Genomic DNA, 20,303 nt, shown 5'->3' with positions numbered 1-20,303 from the left:
AGCTGGGATGTTAGTCTTTGCTCTTTTCATATGGGATGGTGAAGAGCACAAGGTAAAGAGTTTGGTGGCCCTGGGTTCAAGTACATGACCGTTGGAAAACTTATTTACTCTCTGCACCTTGGTATTTCTTGTAATTACTGGCAATTGTTAATGAGATTGGCCCGTGTGGCACTACATTATAACCCTCGGCATTTGTCGAGTATTAGTACTGTTCTTTTCTGTGCGCTGATCCCATAGCGCACAGAAGTGTGAGGAGTGTGTGTGTGTGTGTGTGTGTGTGTGTGTGTGTGTGTGTGTGCGCGCGCGCGCGCGCGCGCGCGCGCGCGGGCGCAGTGGACCTGCGTTTACTGACTCCAAGGAAGATTAGAAATGGGGCTAAGACATTTACTTTTTTCTCCACAGTGAAAGGCAGTAGTAGGTACCGTCAAGAAGCCTGAGTTAGGAACTTAGTTTCTTGATGTATTTTGGAGAATAAGTAGTGCGTTCGTAGGTGAGACAGGGAGAAAAGATGGGAGCTACCATAGGTGATCTTTACCATCCTTAGAGGAGGCATTCATTTGTCGTGACTTTAGAAAGAAGATCAAGATTTTAGAAACTTACATTTGAGTGGCAAACACTAATCAAAATCAAAAACAAAAACAAACAAACAAACAAAAACCAGCTCTAGGGGGCTTACATAGGCCGGGTGCTGTTTCAGATCCTTAGGGAGATCACCCCGAGCAAAGGCACACAGACATGCTGTGCTCACAGAGCCTACATTTATTTTCAGGCAAAATTAGGCAAAACGCAAAGGCCAGATGATGGGTGAAAGTCATCTCTATTCATTTTCAAGTTTTTAAAGGAGATTTCTCCAGAGGATGAGTTTTCTTTCATGGTTTCAGATTTTTCTTCAAACCTACTTAGAAGTCTTAGGAACGCTGTCTTTAACTATTCTTTGAGTTTCGAGACTTTATCCTTTCGAGTTAACGATTCTTCATTTTGAGTTTTGAGATGTGAAGATTACCAGAAAATCTTGCCAAGGCCACAGGCCCTCATTTGACGATGCATCATGAGTCCCTGCCTGAGAACTGTAGTTGATGGCCGCGTAGACATTGGGCTGCACCCATCTCAACCTGAGCAGCAGGTGATGGACAGACCAGAAATCAAAACAGAAGCGGTGTTCCTGTCTGCCCAGAAAGAAAGTGCCCTCAAAGTTATTCCATGGAGAAGCGAGCTTTCCCCATCTGTGAGAAAACGCCACGGTACAGCACTCCTCAGCGAGCACTCCTCAGAAAAAGCTGGTGGAGTGTTATTAGATCTATTTGAATGGGTGAGAGTGAATTACTTAACTTCCCATTACCAGCAGATTCAAAGGTTAGGAGGGTCGCCGGCTCATTCACCTGCACATTACTTATCTTGACCAAAAGCCCACGAGACTCATCCTATAAGAACAAAGCTCTCATTACCACTTAATGTTTTTTCCTTAAAGCCTTATTTTAATTCTATGAAGTTTGATCTCAGAAATGTCATAATTAAGGTCTTCAAGAGAAGAATCCTTCAATATTATTTAAGTACATAATGAATGACGGTGTTCCACGTCATAAACGAACTAAAACCAACTTTAATCTCTTCTGTAACTATGCCACCTTACTTGACCCTAAGTTATGGTGCTGTCAAACCGACTTATTAGTCACACAAAAATAATTATGGTGGCTTCTTTATAATCTCACCTTATTAGTCAGGAATATTAACCTGGCTAATATTAACTGTGTCATAGTTGACAGGCTCTGGCACTATATTTAAACATGAAAAAAGTTTCTGCAAAGGTGAATATTTTGCTAATTCAAAGAATGTCCTTAAAAATGTGCTAGGTCTGGTGGCCGCTCTACGAGGCATTTGTAGGAAGGAAGTACTTTTGAAATTAACCGTGCTCTCCTGGGTCACTACGAGGAGACAGCAGATGTAAGGCTGGTCATGTGACCTGTAATCTTAGGTAACAGTTTTGGTGGGAGGGACCAGTTCCTTTGGAGTTGGGAGGGAGAATGACTTTACAAACTGTTGCTGTGAAGCCTCACTTGGGAGTTCTCCCAGGGAGCCTGCCCTTTCTGATGTCCCTAGGATTGCGTTTGGGCTCCTTTTCAGATAAAGTAAGAAATGGAAGTCCTAGTCATTGGGCCTAACCATTTGCCAGCATTTGACTAACTTGTGTCTTCCTCACCCCATCTGGTGAGGCCTGAATTATCTCCATCTGACAGATGAGCAGACTGAGGACCAGGGTTGGGGGTTGGAATGGTTAACAGCATTAAGTGGCAGGAAGCTTGGATTGATTTTTTTTCACAGAATTCACGTTTAATAGATACTTTAAAAAAAAAAAAGAAGAGAGAGAGAGAGAGAGAGAGAGAGAGAGAGAGAGAGAGAGAGAATATTAACAGGCTGGTTTCTGTGACTGATAGAAGATGGTCTGCCCAACTGGAAAAAATTTCCTGAACAAAACACCAGTGGCTTATGCTCTAAGATCAAGAATCGACAAATGGGATCTCATAAAACTGCAAAGCTTCTGTAAGGCAAAGGACACTGTGGTTAGGACAAAATGGCAACCAACAGATTGGGAAAAGGTCTTTACCAATCCTACAACAGATAGAGGCCTTATATCCAAAATATACAAAGAACTCAAGAAGTTAGACCGCAGGGGGACAAATAACCCTATGAAAAATGGGGTTCAGAGCTAAACAAAGAATTCACAGCTGAAGAATGCCGAATGGCTGAGAAACACCTAAAGAAATGTTCAACATCTTTAGTCATAAGGGAAATGCAAATCAAAACAACCCTGAGATTCCACCCAACACCAGTCAGAATGGCTAAGATCAAAAACTCAGGTGACAGCAGATGCTGGCGAGGATGTGGAGAAAGAGGAACACTCCTCCATTGTTGGTGGGATTGCAGACTGGTACAACCTCTCTGGAAATCAGTCTGGAGGTTCCTCAGAAAATTGGACATTGAACTACCTGAGGACGCAGCTATACTACTCCTGGGTATATACTCAAAAGGTGTTCCAACATATAAAAAAGACACGTGCTCCACTATGTTCATAGCAGCCTTATTTATAATAGCCAGAAGCTGGAAAGAACCCAGATGCCCTTCAACAGAGGAATGGATACAGAAAATGTGGTACATCTACACAATGGAATATTACTCAGCTATCAAAACCAATGACTTTACAAAATTCATAGGCAAATGGTTGGAACTGGAAAATATCATCCTGAGTGAGGTAACCCAATCACAGAAAAACACACATGGTATGCACTCATTGATAAGTGGCTATTAGCCCAAATGCTTGAATTACCCTAGATGCCTAGAACACATGAAACTCAAGATGGATGATCAAAATGTGAATGCTTCACTCCTTCTTTAAAAGGGGAACAAGAATACCCTTGGGAGGGAATGGGGAGGCAAAGTTTAGAACAGAGGCAGAAGGAACACCCATTCAGAGCCTGCCCCACATGTGGCCCATACATATACAGCCATCCAATTAGACAAGATGGATGAAGCAAAGAAGTGCAGGCCGACAGGAGCCGGATGTAGATCCCTCCTGAGAGACACAGCCAGAATACAGCAAATACATAGTCAAATGCCAGCAGCAAACCACTGAACTGAGAACAGGACCCCCATTGAAGGAATCAGAGAAAGAACTGGAAGAGCTTGAAGGGGCTTGAGACCCCATATGAACAACAATGCCAACCAACCAGAGCTTTCAGGGACTAAGCTACTACCCAAAGACTATACATGGACTGACCCTGGACTCTGACCTTATAGGTAGCAATGAATATCCTAGTAAGAGCACCAGTGGAAGGGGAAGCCCTTGGTCCTGCCAAGACTGAAGCCCCAGTGAACGTGATTGTTGGGGGGAGGGCGGCAATGGGGGGAGGATGGGGAGGGGAACACCCATAAAGAAGGGGAGGGGTAGGGATTAGGGGGATGTTGGCCCGGAAACCGGGAAAGGGAATAACAATCGAAATGTAAATAAGAAATACTCAAGTTAATAAAAAAAAAATCGTATCCCTGCATGACCATAGGGAACGTGCTATCTGTAAAAAAAAAAAAAAAAAAAAAAAAAAAAGATGGTCTGCCCATTACCAATAGTGGAAGAAAGGCTAACCACCCCCAGCCCTGTAGGAAAGGCTTATCTGGAATCACACCATATCATGTGTAGAGTACAAATTTCTTCTGGCTGTTCAAAGCTGCTTGGCAGAAAACTGGTCCAGTGCTCACTTCTGCTTAGAGAAATACTCTTTGCTCTTATTGACATCAGGCTTGATGGTATCACTGCCAGGTTTCCAGCCAGCTGGGCACACTTCGCCATGTTTGTCAGTGAACTGGAAGGCCTGGACTAGTCTCAGAATCTCATCCACAGAGCGGCCAACAGGAAGATCATTTATTGTCATCTGGCGAAGGCTACCTTTCTCATCAATAAGAAAGAGGCCCCTGAAAGAGAAACCTTCATCAGCCTTTAAGACTCCATCATCCTGAGCAATGGTGGGCTTGGGATCTGATACCAAGGGAATGCTCATGGGTCCCGATCCTCCTTGTTTCTTGGGTGTGTTAATTCATGCCAGATGACAGAAGTGAGAATTCACAGAAGCTCCAATCACTTGGCAGTTGAGCTTCTTAAATTCTTCTGCTCTATCACTGAAAGCAATGATCTCCGTGGGACACACAAAAGTAAAGTCAAGAGGGTAAAAAAAGAATACAACATATTTTCCTTTTTAATCACTTAGGCTGATATTTTTGAATTGTCCATCTGGCATAACAGCCGTGGCTTTGAAGTTGGGAGCAGGATGGCCAGTTTTTGCATTTCCTGAAGACATCTTGCCATCAGCAGAGTTGAGCTACAGGTCTCACAAACAGAACCAACTGTGAGAACACAGGAAGACGTGCCTCAGCTTGGATTGATTTTTAAATATTTATTTATGTATATTAGTACACTTGTCACTGTCTTCAGACACACCAGAAGAGGACATCAGATCCCATTACAGATGGTTGTGAGCCACCATGTGTTTCTGGGAATTCCTTCTGGACCTCTGGAAGAGCAGTCAGTGCTCTTAACTGTTGAGCCCCTGGGGCTGGGGATTTAGCTCAGTGGTAGAGCGCTTACCTAGGAAGCACAAGGCCCTGGGTTGGGTCCCAAGCTCTGAAAAAAAGAACCAACCAACCAAACAAACAAACAAACAAAAAAAAAAAACTGTTGAGCCCCACCTCTCCAGCCCCAGATTTTTTTTTTTAAACCTAAATGGTACTGGGGCTTAAACCCAGGGCTTCAAACCTGCTTCTGAGCTATAATCACTCCCGTGTGTTGGGGACTGCTCATACACAGTCTTCCTGTTTAATTTGCTCAACAGTCACAGATGTTTTCAGGATCCTTGAGGACTCTAATTTCTCTCTAGAGACAATCTTGACTCCCGCCTTCCAAAAAATCCATCCCAGAAGTCCAAGTGTCCCCTGTACTGGGCAAAAAAGCACGTGAAGGGGCAGTTTAGGCCGCACTGTGGCACCAATTCTAGGACAGTTGTTCACCTGCCCCTCTCTCACACCGACCTTAGCCCACGGTAGGATGTGGGCATGAATTCCCCTCAAAGATGTCTGTGTAACCCTTGGCACCTGTCAATAGATTATGGAAGGAAGGCAAGATTCAGGTCTGGATAGGGTTAGGATGCTAACCATGTTATGTTATGTCTGTAACATAAAGGCAAACCTTTAACCATAGGAGAGGAAGGCAGGTAAATGAAATAGTCAACTGGGACTGGAAGAATGCTATGAGCCCAGAGCCCTTAGATGCCGGAAATGACAAAACTGGATGTCCCCCTGGGACAAACCTGCTGACCCTTGAGATCCATTTCAGAATTTGCAGAACTCTAAGTCAAATTTGTTGTTTTAAGTCAGTAAGATGGCACAGGACAAAGGCAACCTCTCCTTCGTCTGAGAGCTCAGTTCACCCTCAACACCGCAGCTCGTGGATGGGGACAGCCAGCATGACATCAGTCTCAAGTTAGCAAAGCACATGGTTCCTAGTGCGGACAGTGAGATGGGATGAAGAGAGCCAGTGAGAGAGCTAGTTAGCCATCGCTGTGAGCGGATCTACAGGCTGGGCTCGGAGAGCCAGCAAGAGCTGGTCAGCCTCCACAGTTCTAGCTACCACTGCCTGTAGAGCGCTGTGAACAGAGCTTCTGGTGTTTGTTTTTGACATAGGATCTCACTCTACTCTGAGCTGACCTCAAACTCTGTGGCCCAGGCTGGCCTTGAACTTACAGCAATCCTCCTGGCTCAGCCTCCCACAGCTAGGACTACAGGCATGAGCCACCAAACTAATTTATTTGGAGACAGGGTTTCTCTGTGTAGCCCTAGCTGTCCTGGAACTAGCTCTGTAGATCAAGCCGACCCCAAACTCAATAGATCCACTTGCTTCTGCTTCCAAAGTGCTGGGACTAACTGTGTCTCGCCATTTTTACTTTTATTTTACTGGCAAGTATAGCTATGTGACAGCATTGTTTCTAAATGCAGATAAGAAAATCTAGTTAAGCAACTGCTTTGCTATCAATTGCTGTCCTAGTGTCTTTCCTCTGATCGTAGCAGATCAGTGCCAAGGGGACTTCAATAAGGTTGTCTCATGCATTTTCCAGGCAAGGAGGCACACCAAGGTGGCTTCAGGGTTCAAAGTTCAGTCCTTCAGAAATGGAGCTCTCTGTTCCAGCTTCCTTCCTGTTGCTATGATAAAACATTCTGACCAAAGCGCCACACAATGGAAAGGGTTTATTTGCCTTCTGGTCACAGCCAGTCATTGAGCAAGCCAGGGCAAGAACTTGAGGCAGATTGTCAGAAGCAATGGCACGTGCCTGCTCATGCAAAGGCTCATGGTTTGTCAGCTTTCTCACACAGCTCAGCATCATTTGCTAGGGAATAGTGCTGCCTACAGTGGGCTAGGATCTCCTTGGTCAATCAATAGTGAGGACACGTCTCAGCACACATGCCTGCCTATAGGCCAGTCTGAGTCAAGTAACCCCTTCACTGAGGCTTCCTTAGAGGACAGTAGGCTGGGTCCAGTTGACAGTTAAAGCCAAGTAGTGCAGGGTCCAGAAGAACACAACACAATCTTAGGTGGCAGATACGTAGTGGAGGAGCCATAAAGAAGGCAACAGCATGAAGTCCAGACCCAGGTTGAACAGTGGAGGCTGGGATTCTCGAGCAGAAGTTACTGAAACTGTTAGGAAATGAACCAGGGGCCAGCTGTAGAGGATGGACCATAAAAGCAAATCTAATACACAAGTGGCTGCTTCAGAAGCTGCCGTGTCCACATGTATAGAGAATTCATTTTATTAGCCTTTCAAGTCTTCCTAGATTGTTCAAAGGTAAAAAGGTTTGACCATAAAGTTGTCCGACAGTAAAATCTGTTTAGGAGCTTGGTTCGCACACCTTTACTCTCAGCAATCATGGCCGAGGCACATCCGAGTTGGAGGCTAGCCTGGGCTACACAGTGAGTCCCAGGACAGAAAAACCTCATCTCACCAACAATACGAAGAACCACCACTGACTCTTCAAACGGCCAGACTTTCAGGACGTTTTGAAAGGTTACTCGCCTATATTCTTGTCTTTGCTTATTAGGTTACCTTCAATAATTTACTCCACTTGCTTTCCTATTCTCAAGTGCTAAGATGACATTCTCAAGCTCGCTCGGGAAAATAGACGCTTTAGAGACCAAAAACAAAACTGAAAGACTAAAACAAAACAAACAAAAACCCGTGGCTGGAAAGGTGGCCCAACAGTTGGGAGCACTGACTGCTGCTTCTGAGGGGACCCAGGTTCAAGTCCCAGCACCTGCAGGGCAGCTCACAATTGTAGCTGCCAGATCTGACACCCACCCAGACATACATGCAAACAAACCATCAACGCAAGTAAAATTTATTTCAAAAAAACAAAAACAAAAACATGTTGCAAAGTTACACGTTGCAAAGTTACAAGTACTTCATGAAATTAATCTGTCAATGTCGTTATTTCTTGTCAGTCATAAACACACATTTCTTTCCAAGTCAAATGCTGAAATTTGTTTTTATAAAATTGTCAGATTGCCCTTCCAGACTTTTCACAATGAAGCATTTTTACATTTAATCTACCTAAAAAAGAAAAAACCTTTATCTCAACCAAACAAACTTTAGGAAAGCATTTTCCGCCTCCAAGAGAGGGACTTCAGAAGTCAAGGGTTGGGGAAACCATACTTGGTTTTGGGTGGTCGCTTAGCGTGCAGTGAGGGATTGACAGATGTGGTGGGACGCAGGGTGCCAAGGTCGGCAACCGGGCCTTCTTGACTTTCAGGGGTAGGAGGCATTGCGGGGAAGAGGCTGAAGAAAGGAGGGGACAAGACGGATTGACTCTAAGGCAGTGGGGAGGCGAGGCCTCCAGGGGGAGGTCTGTAGGGCAAGAAACTATTCTCCCCAGTGACAGACGTCTTGGCTAGTAAAGTGTCAAAATGCAAGCCAAGAAAGTGGGGGAATGTATCTGTCGCTGGGTCCGATCTAGGGAAAGATGGTTTAAGTAAATGATTGCTCATTGCCTTGGGTTAGCCACATGAGGACAGGAACAAAAAAAGGGGTCTCTTTGGGACTGGCACAATGTGAGGTTCTATAGATGCGGGAGTCAGGGATACTCCAGGATCCTTTCTAGAACGTGGTGCTGGGTCATTTGGAGAGAAGTGGACGGGGTTCCTGGATAAACAAATCTTATCTTCGTTTCCATCTCTTCCCCTGAAAGGCTCGCGGTGGGAGGAGTCTTCGGTGTTTAGAGAACCTTCTGGCTTAAAAACCTTCAGGCTTAAGGCACTGCAAGGAGGTAGCTGTGTGGACCATCCTGTGTACCTGAACCAGGCTACTGACTTGGGGGCACTGCCCCGCCTATAGCCTATGGTTACACATGGAGCAGTCGTGCTACTGCACGACCTTGGTGATCACATCATTGTCGTCATCATGGATGTCAGGGTCCTCCTTGGGGAGCAGAGGCGGGGAAGAGGGCAGAGGCGGGGAAGAGGGCAGTGCCGGGACCTGTGCATTGGAATTTGCATTGGGGCTCTGCTTCTTCATCCAGGCACTGAATGCCTCACGCTCCGCTTGTAGCTGGCTGCGCGCCTGCTCCAGGCAGAGCGCCTCCTGCTGCAGAGCCTGGTGCCTGCGTTCCAGCTCGAGCTCCGCCTGCTTTAGGGCCGTCTCGCGCCGCTCCAGCTCCACCTCACGCAGGCTGCCCCGCACAGCCAGCGCGCCCATCTGCTCCAACAGAAGTGCCCAGTCGCCCTCAGCAGCCACGGTGGAGCTGTGCTGCGGCGGGCAGGACGTGGCGGGCTTCACGCTCGGAGCAGCGCTCTTCTTCAGCTCCCGCAGGTGCGTGTCACTCAGGTGTCGCCACAGTGCCCGCGTCCACATCTGGAAGCTGGGGAGGCCGCCCACTTGCTCCCCGCACAGGCGGCAGGTGGCCCAGGCGCTCATCATTCTGTGCCTAGGCTGAGCTGGGTCCAGGTGAAAGTAGCCCCAGGCCTCCGAGTATGATGGGCCCGCAGGTGCGGGGCACGGGCCGCCTTGTTCTGCAGGGTCGTCAGGCCTCCGGCTGTCTTCCATGGTCTTCCGGGGCTCTTCACTCCTCATTCCTTCCGCAGTGTCTGCATGGAGGCGGGAAGAACAGTAATTATTATACACACAGATCCGATAAACTTAGTTGAGGACAAACTACCATTTATGATACAAACCTTGTGGATATTTTTCCTTTCCTCCTTAATATTCAGCATTAAGTGCCAATGCTTAATCAAAGAATGTTAGAGATGTGTGCTAAGCGTTCTCTTCTGAAGAACAAGTATCTTGGTGTACAGTGTAGATTCAAGAAATGGAGCTAAGGGGTTGGGGATTTAGCTCAGTGGTAGAGCGCTTGCCTTGCAAGCACAAGGCCCTGGGTTCCGTCCCCAGCTCCGGAAAAAAGAAAAATAAAGAAAGAAACAGAGCTAAATGCTGGATATGTAGCTTGCCCAGCATGCACAAGTGACTAGATTCGATCCCAAACACCACATATTGGGAGTGGAGGTTATAACAATGTACTTATAAGAAAACTGGCCACATCGGAAGCCAGAAGCTTTCGAAGTCTGCACGTTTTAGGAACTCAGCAGATGTAAAGCAGAACCTTAAATTAGATGGTAGGCCAGGTCTCTCTCAGTGACCTTAAGTCCTGGACCATCCTAAGTTCCAAAGTAGAAAGATGTGACCAGATAACTCAGGATGGTCTTGGAGTTTGTAGGACACAAAGACAAATCCCACGGAACAGCCTTGACTAGCAGGAAATGACTAGTGAATGCCCATCTAGGATCCTCCATTCCTGAGCATGTCAGGTACTCAACCACATGGCCAAGTCTTTATTGTTCATCTTAATTAATGGCCCCCTCATATTTAGAAGATAAAGCTTATTTGATACTTTGTTATGGGCCTGGGAAAGAAATCTAATTGTTTATGCTTTGTATGCTAAAGTATCCACACAAAAGAGACCCAAACAGTGTCGTGAAGGTAATGACCAAGTCTTGCAGGCATCACGGCATGGGTGCCGAGATCGGACAAAATGTTTGTGGAACTGCTGCTCTCCTATCTTTACATGGCTTCGGGGGATTAAACTCAGGTTACCAGGCTATGGGCAAGCACTTGAGCTGCTGAGCCATCACACGGGCCCAGTGACTAAGACACTCACCCACACAACTCCCTGCCTCTCCATCCAAGAGAGCTGTAAAAAGGTGGCATTTGGAACAAATTGGAACAAGTTGGAAATGGATCAGATGTGTGGAGCTAGACAAACTCTGAAAGTTAAAACAGAACACTTAAGACTTGTTGAGCCCTTCTGATGACTTCTCAGGAAGCACTATGGCCAAGGAGAGCCAATCTCACTGAGCTAGCCAGTGACTGCTCACTCTGCCAGAATCTGTTAAGGCAATAAAACTGCAGACAAAGACCAGGAAAAATATATATACTCTCTATATAAACATGATGTAACATAGATATGTTATGCACATAGGGAGAGATTTGAGTTCTCAACTTTACAAAATGGGCTTAAACAGACAGAAATGACAGTAGTGGGTGTGCGTCCAATACCCATTTCCCATGTCCAGATCACAGTGCAGTGATCTAGAAAACAGCAAGAGAAGCTACAGAAACTACCCCTGCGCATTTTGAAATCAGATCACAACATTTTCAAAAAGAAGGGATCTTGAGAAACTCAGGGAGGAAATTTAAAAATCCCTAGAACCAAGTAAACATGAAAGCAAAACTCACCGGGACCTCTGGGGTGCAGCCTAGGCAGCTTGAAGAGGAAAATTCATAGCTATGCATGCTTATATTAAAAACCCATAGAGGCCACAATAAATGGACCTGTGACCTACCCCAGGTCTACAGAAAGAATTCAAATGCCAGAAGAGTGGATGGCAGGAAGTTATGACAGGGACACAATGAAATTTAAGCTAAATGAGTAATATATGAAAAACAAGTTCTTTGAAGAGAAAAGGCCTTAAGATTGACAACCCTGTAGCCAGTCTAACCAAGAGAATGAGATGTCTGTTTTTATGAAACTAGAGATGAGCTGAAGCATGCTACATCAGCTCCTAATGAATCCTGTGAGATTAGCAAGTGTTTACGATGTTTTCCAAAGTACTGTAAAATCTAGGCGCAGATAAACTCCCAGCTGCTTATGGCTGACCTAACGTATGCCGGAGGGGGTGAACAATTTAAACAGCTCTGTACAGGCAATAGCATTGTCTTCCAAGAAAGGAGGGCAGTGTCACTGCTGAATTCTGCCAAACATTCAGAAACTAATACAGATGTGCCTCAAAGCCATTCCATAAAACAGGAAAGGCAACACTACCAAACTCTACACCAAGCCAAGATTACCTCTGTGCCAAGACCAGATATAGATACAAGAGAGAAACTAAACTACAGAACAATATCCTTGATTGCAGTAGACACTTAGGTATGTTCTATCCCTCATTTCATCAGTGCTTTTGTGGGAAGGGATAGTGAACTTTCTCAAAGGTCTTTCCTGTACCTATTGAAAGATCATGTGGTTGACTTTAAGTCTATATATGTTACTCTTACATTTATAGAGTTTATATGTTAAAACATCTTTGCTATATATGGGCAAAATAGTAGCCAATGCTATATACATAATGGGGAAAGACTGAAAGCATTTTCTCTAAAGACAGGGTGCCCATTCTATCTGCCCTTGTTCAGTAGAGTATTCAACGCCATAGCTAGTGTGGGGAGAAAGGCGGAGTCTTACCTAAACCAAAATGGCTATTGTAAAGAATACCATCACCGTGGGGCTGGGGATTTAGCTCAGTGGTAGAGCGCTTGCCTAGGAAGCACAAGGCCCTGGGTTCGGTCCCCAGCTCCAAAAAAAAGAACCAAAAAAAAAAAAAAAAAAGAATACCGTCACCAACAATGGAGAAAAAGGTGCCCCTTTCTAAGGCTGGTGGGAATGGATACTCACTCATCAGTATGGGGTGTAGGGGCTCCTCAGAAATCAATAGTGTAGGATCTATCTGTATTACACATGATTATGTCTGAACAATTCAAGGTCAACATGCCACAGAACGTTTACACACCCATGTTTCTTGCTGAACTATTCATTATAGTCAAGATATGGAGCCAGTAGCAAAGAAATGGCTTAGCTTAGTTAGGAGCACACATTGCCTTGACAAAGAACTTAAGTTCTCAGCACCCATTCTGTGTGACCACCGGCTCCCGGGGTACTTATGTGCACATACACCCTATATACGCAATGAAAAGTGACCAGCTTAGATGTCTACCAACGGATGGCTGAGGAGGAGGCAGAAGACCCATGCAGACCAGCAAAAAGTATGACATCACAGAAAAGTGGGTGAACTGAGCTGTACGTAGAGCGAGTGAGCCACTCGGACATGCCACTTCCGCCTCACATACAGAAAGTAAAGTTTATACACGAATGGACAAAGTAGAGAAGAGAGTCTAAAGGGCTAGGGAGGGGACAGGAAAGGATTACCGAATACATGCACCATAGGAGCAGAAGGTAGAACTATTTAGGGGACTAAGGGACAGCAAGATGTGTGAGGTGGGCAGAGAAAAACTGGAGATACAGCTACACAGGAAAATGTCGGCGAAGCCCAGGTCTCCTCACGCTGACCAATTATTCTAATGAGTACATAGAACAAGATTTTAGATTAGAAGCAGATTAATTATCTAGCTTTATCTAAGATTTTCTATATACCCTAACTGTTAAGAATTCCACTTCCTTTTGCCATGATCTACCTTGCAGAGCTCTTTTTAATTACTAGACACAGAGGACAGGATGCTGTTCTAGTGAGCCTGTATACTTTATTTCATACGTTTAAAAGGATTTGACTACCGCCTTGCCATTTGACAGGCATGTGAGCTTGCACATTTGTATTTTCACTGTGTGGAGGGTTCAGAGTCCCCATTGCTTATGCACTTCTAACAATGCCAGGGGTGACCCATCACTGTCAAGCTTTTTATGCCCCTGTGGGCTGCGGGCTGGGCTTCCTGTAAATTCTGGGATGCTGAGAGCACGAGCCACATATGCGGTCTGCTGGACGTTAAGGTGAAAGCAAGGGTGAAATGCTCCTCACCTGCGGGGGTGGGAGTGGGGGGCAGGAAACACTACAATGTGGGCCAGCACAGTACTGCCCCCTCCAGGGCGCTGGAGAGGATGTTCTTTGCCTGGCTAGCCCTTTACTGTTGGAGGTCTTAACCAATGGAAGGCAGCACGGTATGAACTGCTCCACCTTCTCTGTCCTCCATAGCGGACTGCATCCTGGCTCCCGAAGACACGACTGCATCAGGGTGGAACCCCTGCCCTACACCTGCCCAGTCCTGGTATATAGCCCGGGGCCCATTTCAGCTTTACCTGGAGTGCAGCAGAAAGCCCATCCATCTGCTCACCACAACACCACACACCACGCGATCTTACAACGGGATTTTTAAAAACCAAGCAAACTAGGCCAAGAAACATGGGCAGGCAAATGACCTCAGGGCCAATTTAAATGTCTGTGGAAAGGCAATTCTGTTCAGGAACTGTTATGAAGGCAAGAGCAAGGGTGCCACTTTACATCCACTACCCTAACTGAGGTGGGGCAGGTATAACTGTCAAAGTCAGGGAGGGACAGACAGGGCACACTCGCTTTCCTACCAAAGATTTGAGCTTTGAGGAAAGCCATCTGAACTTTCTGCACTAGTTAGAAATAGGTGAATTTATTCTGTAGAACTAAAGGTACCAGCACGTGGAGTCTATGTGGTGGGACATTTACCCCATCAGTATTTAGGATGGGCACTAGAGCGGAGTGTAAACATCTGGGTACAACAGGGTATATTACATGAAGTCATTAAAAGATGGGAGTCTGCCAGGTAGTCTAGAGGAAGGGGGCGCTAGATGGTGTAAAGGGTGTATAAAATCCCATCACTTCTAGAGAATACCAGATTACCACACTGTTGTAAAGTATTGTAAAGATATAGATGGTCTTTAATCCTGATGTAGCTACATTCTAATGAGCCCAACAGACACAGAAAGTACTGTGAGAAGAAGCTGGCTTTAATATGGTTAACCTACCAGGCACCGTGGCTGAGCACTGCAGTGCATTACAGAATACCAGCCACTTCTTCTCATGACTGCAAGGCTCTCAGGAGCTGCTGAGGGACATTTCTGCCCAGCTACCTGTGCTGTGTGCTGCTAGCCAGAAAACGTCAAGTGTCAAAATTCAAAATATGGCTTCTACTGAATGTCTACCACTTTCATACCACCACATAGTGTCCAAAACTAAAATATGGAACCGTCTCCTGAGATAGACTAAGAAAAGGAGAAACAGCTGAGGTGTAAGGTGGGCGAGGTCAAGGAGGGGAAATAGTAAACAAAAAAGCCATAACCTGAGAAATATGGGTGCTATGCCTATACCGTACTACAATGTATGTGGCAGGATCTATATGTAAGTAAAAAGCAACTTTTAATAAACAACCCTTGGCATCTCAGCTATGAGTTCAGGTGGGAGCAGACCTTAAGGTGGCTGGAGGAAGACCGTGCCAAGGGCAAGGCCCTTGTTGATGAGACACGTGGGAGATCCACATGCACAAGGGCTCGCCATCTGGAGAGAAGACATGAGCCTATGGGGTCATAAGTGTAGCATGATTCCCCTGTGCCTTGTACCGCACAGGAGATTCTCTCCACAAGCAGCAGAGGATGTGACGGGGGAGGAAGGAGCTCAACCTGCTCCTGTTTGGGAGAGCAGACACCTGGCTGCATTTACAGAGGTCTACCTCCCCAAATTCAGATTATGTGTTTGTAAAAGGGTTGTGGAGATGGGGGCTGCCTGACTTCAGCACCTTGCAGATATACTACAGAGGAGTGACTGGTACCGCCTGCTCAGGTGTGCCAGCACTGACGCTGTAGTGGAGCAGCACTGGGGCACATCCAAGATGGAATCCTAAGAGAGTCATAGTGCCCAAAGCAAACCAGAAAGGATCAGAGACCCACCACTATCGCTCCTCAGGATGATTTCCACTTCCTAAATGGACCTTCACATAGAAACAGATCGCTCATTCACTCAGGCTCAGAACTGGCTGGGCGATGCCCACATCTCTAGTAATCAGCACCAGATAACAATGCATGCCCCTTTATTATGTGTGTAGGACAGACCTTTCGTTTTCCTTAGATGCTTTTAAAACCTGGCACAAAAGTGCCGACAGGTGTGATTAGTTTGCTTATGCCTTTACTCTCGTCCAAACTCTCTCCAAAGAAATGGTCACCGTGCACCCGCTCAGCGTTCCACAGGGCCTGCTGCTGACCAGCGGAGAAGAACAGTGCACACTTGTCTTCCAAAACTCACTGCCTGGGGGCAGGCAGGAAGCAAGATTTCCAATAATAATTCTGGTATCCTCAGTTAAAATCAGGTCAGCGTTTGGTTTGAGAAAAAGAGTTCGACTTTGTTAGTATTTAACTAGGCTTCCAAAGTTAAACACATTCAAGCTACTTAAGGACTAGTAGGAAAAAGTCAACTTAATGGAGAAGTCTGAGTCCCATGTCAGAGGGCGAAAGCGCTGGGTGAAAAAGCTAACAGTGAGAGCTGTCCTGGCAGGGGGAGAGCTCCACTCTGGCACGGTGCCTCTACGTTTTCCCGTGGCTGAACTTCATTTGGGGGTCTCGATTTAAGTCTGCATCTGTGGGAGAGGACAGATTCCCGAGGATCTTCCCCGCATTTGAGTCTTATCTTATATATTTGGTTGTGAGCCTAGCCTTTAATGGCTGAGCCATCTCTCCAGCCCCATTTGAGTCTATCTTGAAGAAACTTACTAGCAACCTATCCAATTAAATCCAGACTCCTCAGTATGCCTTCCCCAAACACCAACACACTGGAGGAAGCCATTAAAACCTGGAAATATGGAGCCATCGAGATGGCTCGGCAGGTAAAGGCACCTGTCACCAAGCCTGATGACGAGTTAGAATGCTAGGACTCGCTAGTGTAAGGAGAGATTGTCCTGACCTCTACACACATGGCACTCACATTACACACAGATGCAAAACCTGTAACTATAGTCATACACTTCTATGTATGTTATATACACACACATATAGGTACAGCTGTAAGATTTATTAAGACAAGCATTTGTACTCTTATTCTTTTGTTTTTTGATGGAGCCGCTAACCTCCATCAGCTTCCAACACCTCTTAAAGAGTCCTGGTTCCTCTCGCACTTCTTACCTTACCCTACCCTAAACCCTCCAGCCCATGGGCAGGCTTCCCTTCCCCCAGGCTTTGATCGCTACATAACTCAGCCATTTTAGCTACTCAGTCCCTTGCCTTCTTGGCTCTTAGCCCCTTCCTGCCTCTCTTCCCCCTCCTCTCTCAGGGCTCCCTTCAGTTTGGACCTTCCGGTTGCCTCTGGTTGTGCTCTCCCCCTTAGATCTACAATAAGCTTAATCAACCAGCCCTGGGACACCCTGGCTTCATTTTCCATTCGCCCTAAAGCCCGGTGCTCCGACGTTTCAGACGTTCCTTGCATAAGGTCATACAAACCATCCAAGATCGTTATGTTTGCACACTAAGAATTGGGTAGGCCAGAGAACCAGGAGATGTCTTCAGAAGGAAACAAGTGAGGTGCAGTCTTGTTTGTCCTTCTGAAGTCGATCACTTCAGTTGAGTTTGCCAGGCAGAGTAATAAACACGTATGTGTTGACTGAGCCCCGATCTAACATGAAAACCTGACATTATGAAACTCTCGGATTATGTGAGACACTAACAGCGTCTCTGCTTACCTCACCCAACAGTGGTTTAAATCAGAGCAAACACAACAACTGAGTAATTAGCTTTCCCGACTGCAGGGCCAAATAGATAGCTCACCTGTGATCAGTCCAGTTCTGCTCACCTATTTAGTTTCCAGCCTTGGACTCTTCATAAATAGACCCAGACAACTTGGAAAGTTAGTCTAATTATTAGCCTGAAGTCACACATGAATTAAAAGCTGGTAAAGAGATGGCTCAGTGGTTACAAGCACTAGCTCTTCCAGAGGGCCAGAGTTCTATTCCCAGCATCCAGCTGTTCCTAATTGCCCGTAACTCCAGTTCTGTGGAATCTGACACTCTGGTTTCCACAGGCATCTTCCTGTTCCGTGCACATGCGGGTGGGGGTGGGGACATACACACAAAAAAATTTAAGTCAGTAAAAATGACTTCAAAGTATTGTGAAACGAAGGGTTAGGTGTGAAAGTGTTCAGAAAGGTTTTACATGGGTACTAAAAAAAGACTGGGCTCAGCTATTTAGTGAAGCGAAAAGGCTACCTGAATGCTTTAAGCTAATTTAGCTATTTCTGCCATTAGCTAAAAGCCACCAAAGCACTATTAATGCATTTAAAATTATACATATATATACATACATATACATATATATATACATATATATACATACATATATATATATATATATATATATATATATATCCATAATCCAGGAATCACCAAGTAAGGTGGCCCATGAATTTAATCCCAGCACTTTGGAGGCAGAGGCAGGTAAACTCCGAGATGGAGGTCAGCCTGGTCTACACAGGCGAGTTCGAAGTCATCCACGGAAACAGTGAAACCCAGTCTTAAAAAAAATTCAGGAACACCACTAATTACCTCAACTCACGAAACTAATTGTTCAACAGCTGCTCTAAACACCTCTTTGGAGCTCAGCCAGGGCAGGTATTTCTTTTCTTCCAATGAAGAATTTTTTTGGAAAGCTTTGCGACCGCCACAGAAGGCTTGCACAACCAAAGGCTCCAGTGTGCTCCTTTGTTTGTGTCTGGTGGAGGAGGGGATTCTGGTTTACACTGGTTTCCCCCCTCCCCCTGCGCCCCCTGCACAGGTGGGAGACATTAACCAAGTCACAATTAGCGCCAAGGGGCCCCTGGTGGACAAACTGCCACAGGCTGGGCTCAGAGTCGGTCTTCACCGAGGCAACTTTAAGGCGACAGTTTTTCCCCTCTGTCCCCCGAAACTGGTTAACCACAGAGAGCGGAGAAGCCCCCAGAAGGCTCTGGAAACCCACACGCTGGGCCCCTCCGCCAAACCCACCCCCACCTCCCAAAACCCCAGGCTGTGGCCCCGGAGCACACGGCCTGGGGGCTCCCGAAGTCCCCGCGGACCCCGGAGACCACTTCAGCCCCCGCGTTGTCCCCGCGGTCACAGGCGTCCCCGTCACTCCCTCCACGACAGCCACGCCGCCTAGCCCCAGCCAACCACGCTCACCCGGACACCGCGATGATCGCCCCTCGCCTCCAGGCTCCTCGCAGACATTTTGTCCCGGACGGAAAGGGCCGATTCCCCCTTAAAGACACAGCGCTCAATTCGCGCGTCTGGGGGCGTCCAGGGGGGCGGTGACGCGTGGTCTGGACGCCCGGGCGCCCCTGCTAAACCATCCGGCCCGGGAGGGTTTAGAGTAACGTGTAGAGAATTAGTTTAAGGAATTGGAACTTGTCGGGGTTTTTAAACGGTGCAATAATAGCGCAGGGATGCTGAAAACGTCTTAACCGTGGCTCTGCACGTTTGCGTTAACCTTCCAAGACCTGGGCTCAGCTGGTCCAGGTCCTCAGCTGGGCGCACTGCTCGCATTCTTTCAGTTTAAGGCCCCTGATGGGGCAAAAAGTCAGAAATGCTTGCAATCAAGGTCTAAAGAGGAAAAGGTGTTCGCCCAAACCACCAGCACAGGGGACTACTTTGTCTTCATTATATTCAGTAACAGCGTCTGCGTGATTTACAACAATTACATCAGCCGCCAGCAGCTGCGTTCTAAGGCCGGTTTCCGTATTCCACGCTCCGGGTGGAAAGATAAACCTTTTCAAGACCGGCCCGCTGACGGCCGGGTGAGAGCTTTGGGGCTTTGCAGGTTGAGGGGCAATCCTGTTGTGTAGCGTTTGCTGTTCCAGCGGTTCAAATATTCCCACCATATAGATATTTAATCTGCAAGTAGTCTAAGTAAGTGACTTGCCAAATCCAAGAATGCACTAGTTAGCTGCCACATTCTGCCCTTTATTCGTAAAAGCAAAACAAACCCCTCACTAACTTGTTGCTTTTTTAACTCTGTGTTTTTGCGTGTGGTGGTGGTGGGGTCTGTGCATGCATGGGCGCAGTGTCAGTGGAATCCAGAAGAGGGCAGTGGATCGTCCCTAACTTTTTTTTAACCCACGGAATCCCTCTTCAACCCACATACTGCTCTGCTCCCATTCTATTGGTCAAGTAAGTCACATGAACAATGGGCGAGAAGCTTTGGGAACCAGAAGACAATAAGCAAAAAGACATACAAAGAAACAAAGTATTTTGTAAGTAGTACAGTCCATGTGACCTGCTTTGGTTCAAGTGGTTTAGAAATGGAGGTGCTGGGAATAAGCCCTTGGCCTAGCTCGTGAGGAGCACAGGTTTTGCCATGAACTATTATAACCCACCTAATTAAAAAACAAAAACAAAAACAAAAACAAAAACAAAAAACAACTTATAGCTTACTTGTCGCCCTTTTACTATGCCAAGAATTTCAGAGGAAAAAAAATCTTGTTTGGCATCTTGAAAGGATTAATTTTGCAATGAAAAAATTAGTATAATAGATTCCTTACACCTCTTTAAAGTTTTGGTTTTTTTCATACAATATATTTTGATCATGTACCCAGCAAACCAGTAAACACACACACATACACACACATATTTTAAAAAGTGTATTAGGATTCTGTAGCGTGACAGAACTTACAGAATGAATTT

At 46.1% G+C, this 20,303-nt stretch overlaps 1 protein-coding gene, 1 non-coding gene and 1 pseudogene across 2 annotated transcripts; all 3 read right to left on the bottom strand.

Annotated features, from left to right (window-relative positions):
* Positions 1-741: 741 nt before the first annotated feature.
* Positions 742-7,767, bottom strand: LOC134485578 (peroxiredoxin-1-like; annotated as a pseudogene).
* A 148-nt stretch (positions 7,768-7,915) lies between these two features.
* On the bottom strand, positions 7,916-18,858 carry Zbed3 (zinc finger, BED-type containing 3). Its single transcript, NM_001025729.1, has 2 exons — positions 18,804-18,858; positions 7,916-9,670 (listed from the first exon to the last, which is right to left on the bottom strand). Exon 2 carries the CDS (start codon positions 9,654-9,656, stop codon positions 8,949-8,951), a length of 708 nt encoding a protein of 235 aa, NP_001020900.1. The 5' UTR covers positions 9,657-9,670; positions 18,804-18,858; the 3' UTR covers positions 7,916-8,948.
* Positions 13,694-13,831, bottom strand: Snora47 (small nucleolar RNA, H/ACA box 47). Its single transcript, XR_005501722.1, has one exon. It is a non-coding gene; the product is annotated as a small nucleolar RNA SNORA47 (small nucleolar RNA).
* Positions 18,859-20,303: the final 1,445 nt, after the last annotated feature.

The sequence above is a fragment of the Rattus norvegicus genome, chromosome 2 (assembly GCF_036323735.1).
Source record: "Rattus norvegicus strain BN/NHsdMcwi chromosome 2, GRCr8, whole genome shotgun sequence".
NCBI classification, from domain to species: Eukaryota; Metazoa; Chordata; class Mammalia; order Rodentia; family Muridae; genus Rattus; species Rattus norvegicus.
This window is presented reverse-complemented; position numbering and strand designations above follow the sequence as displayed.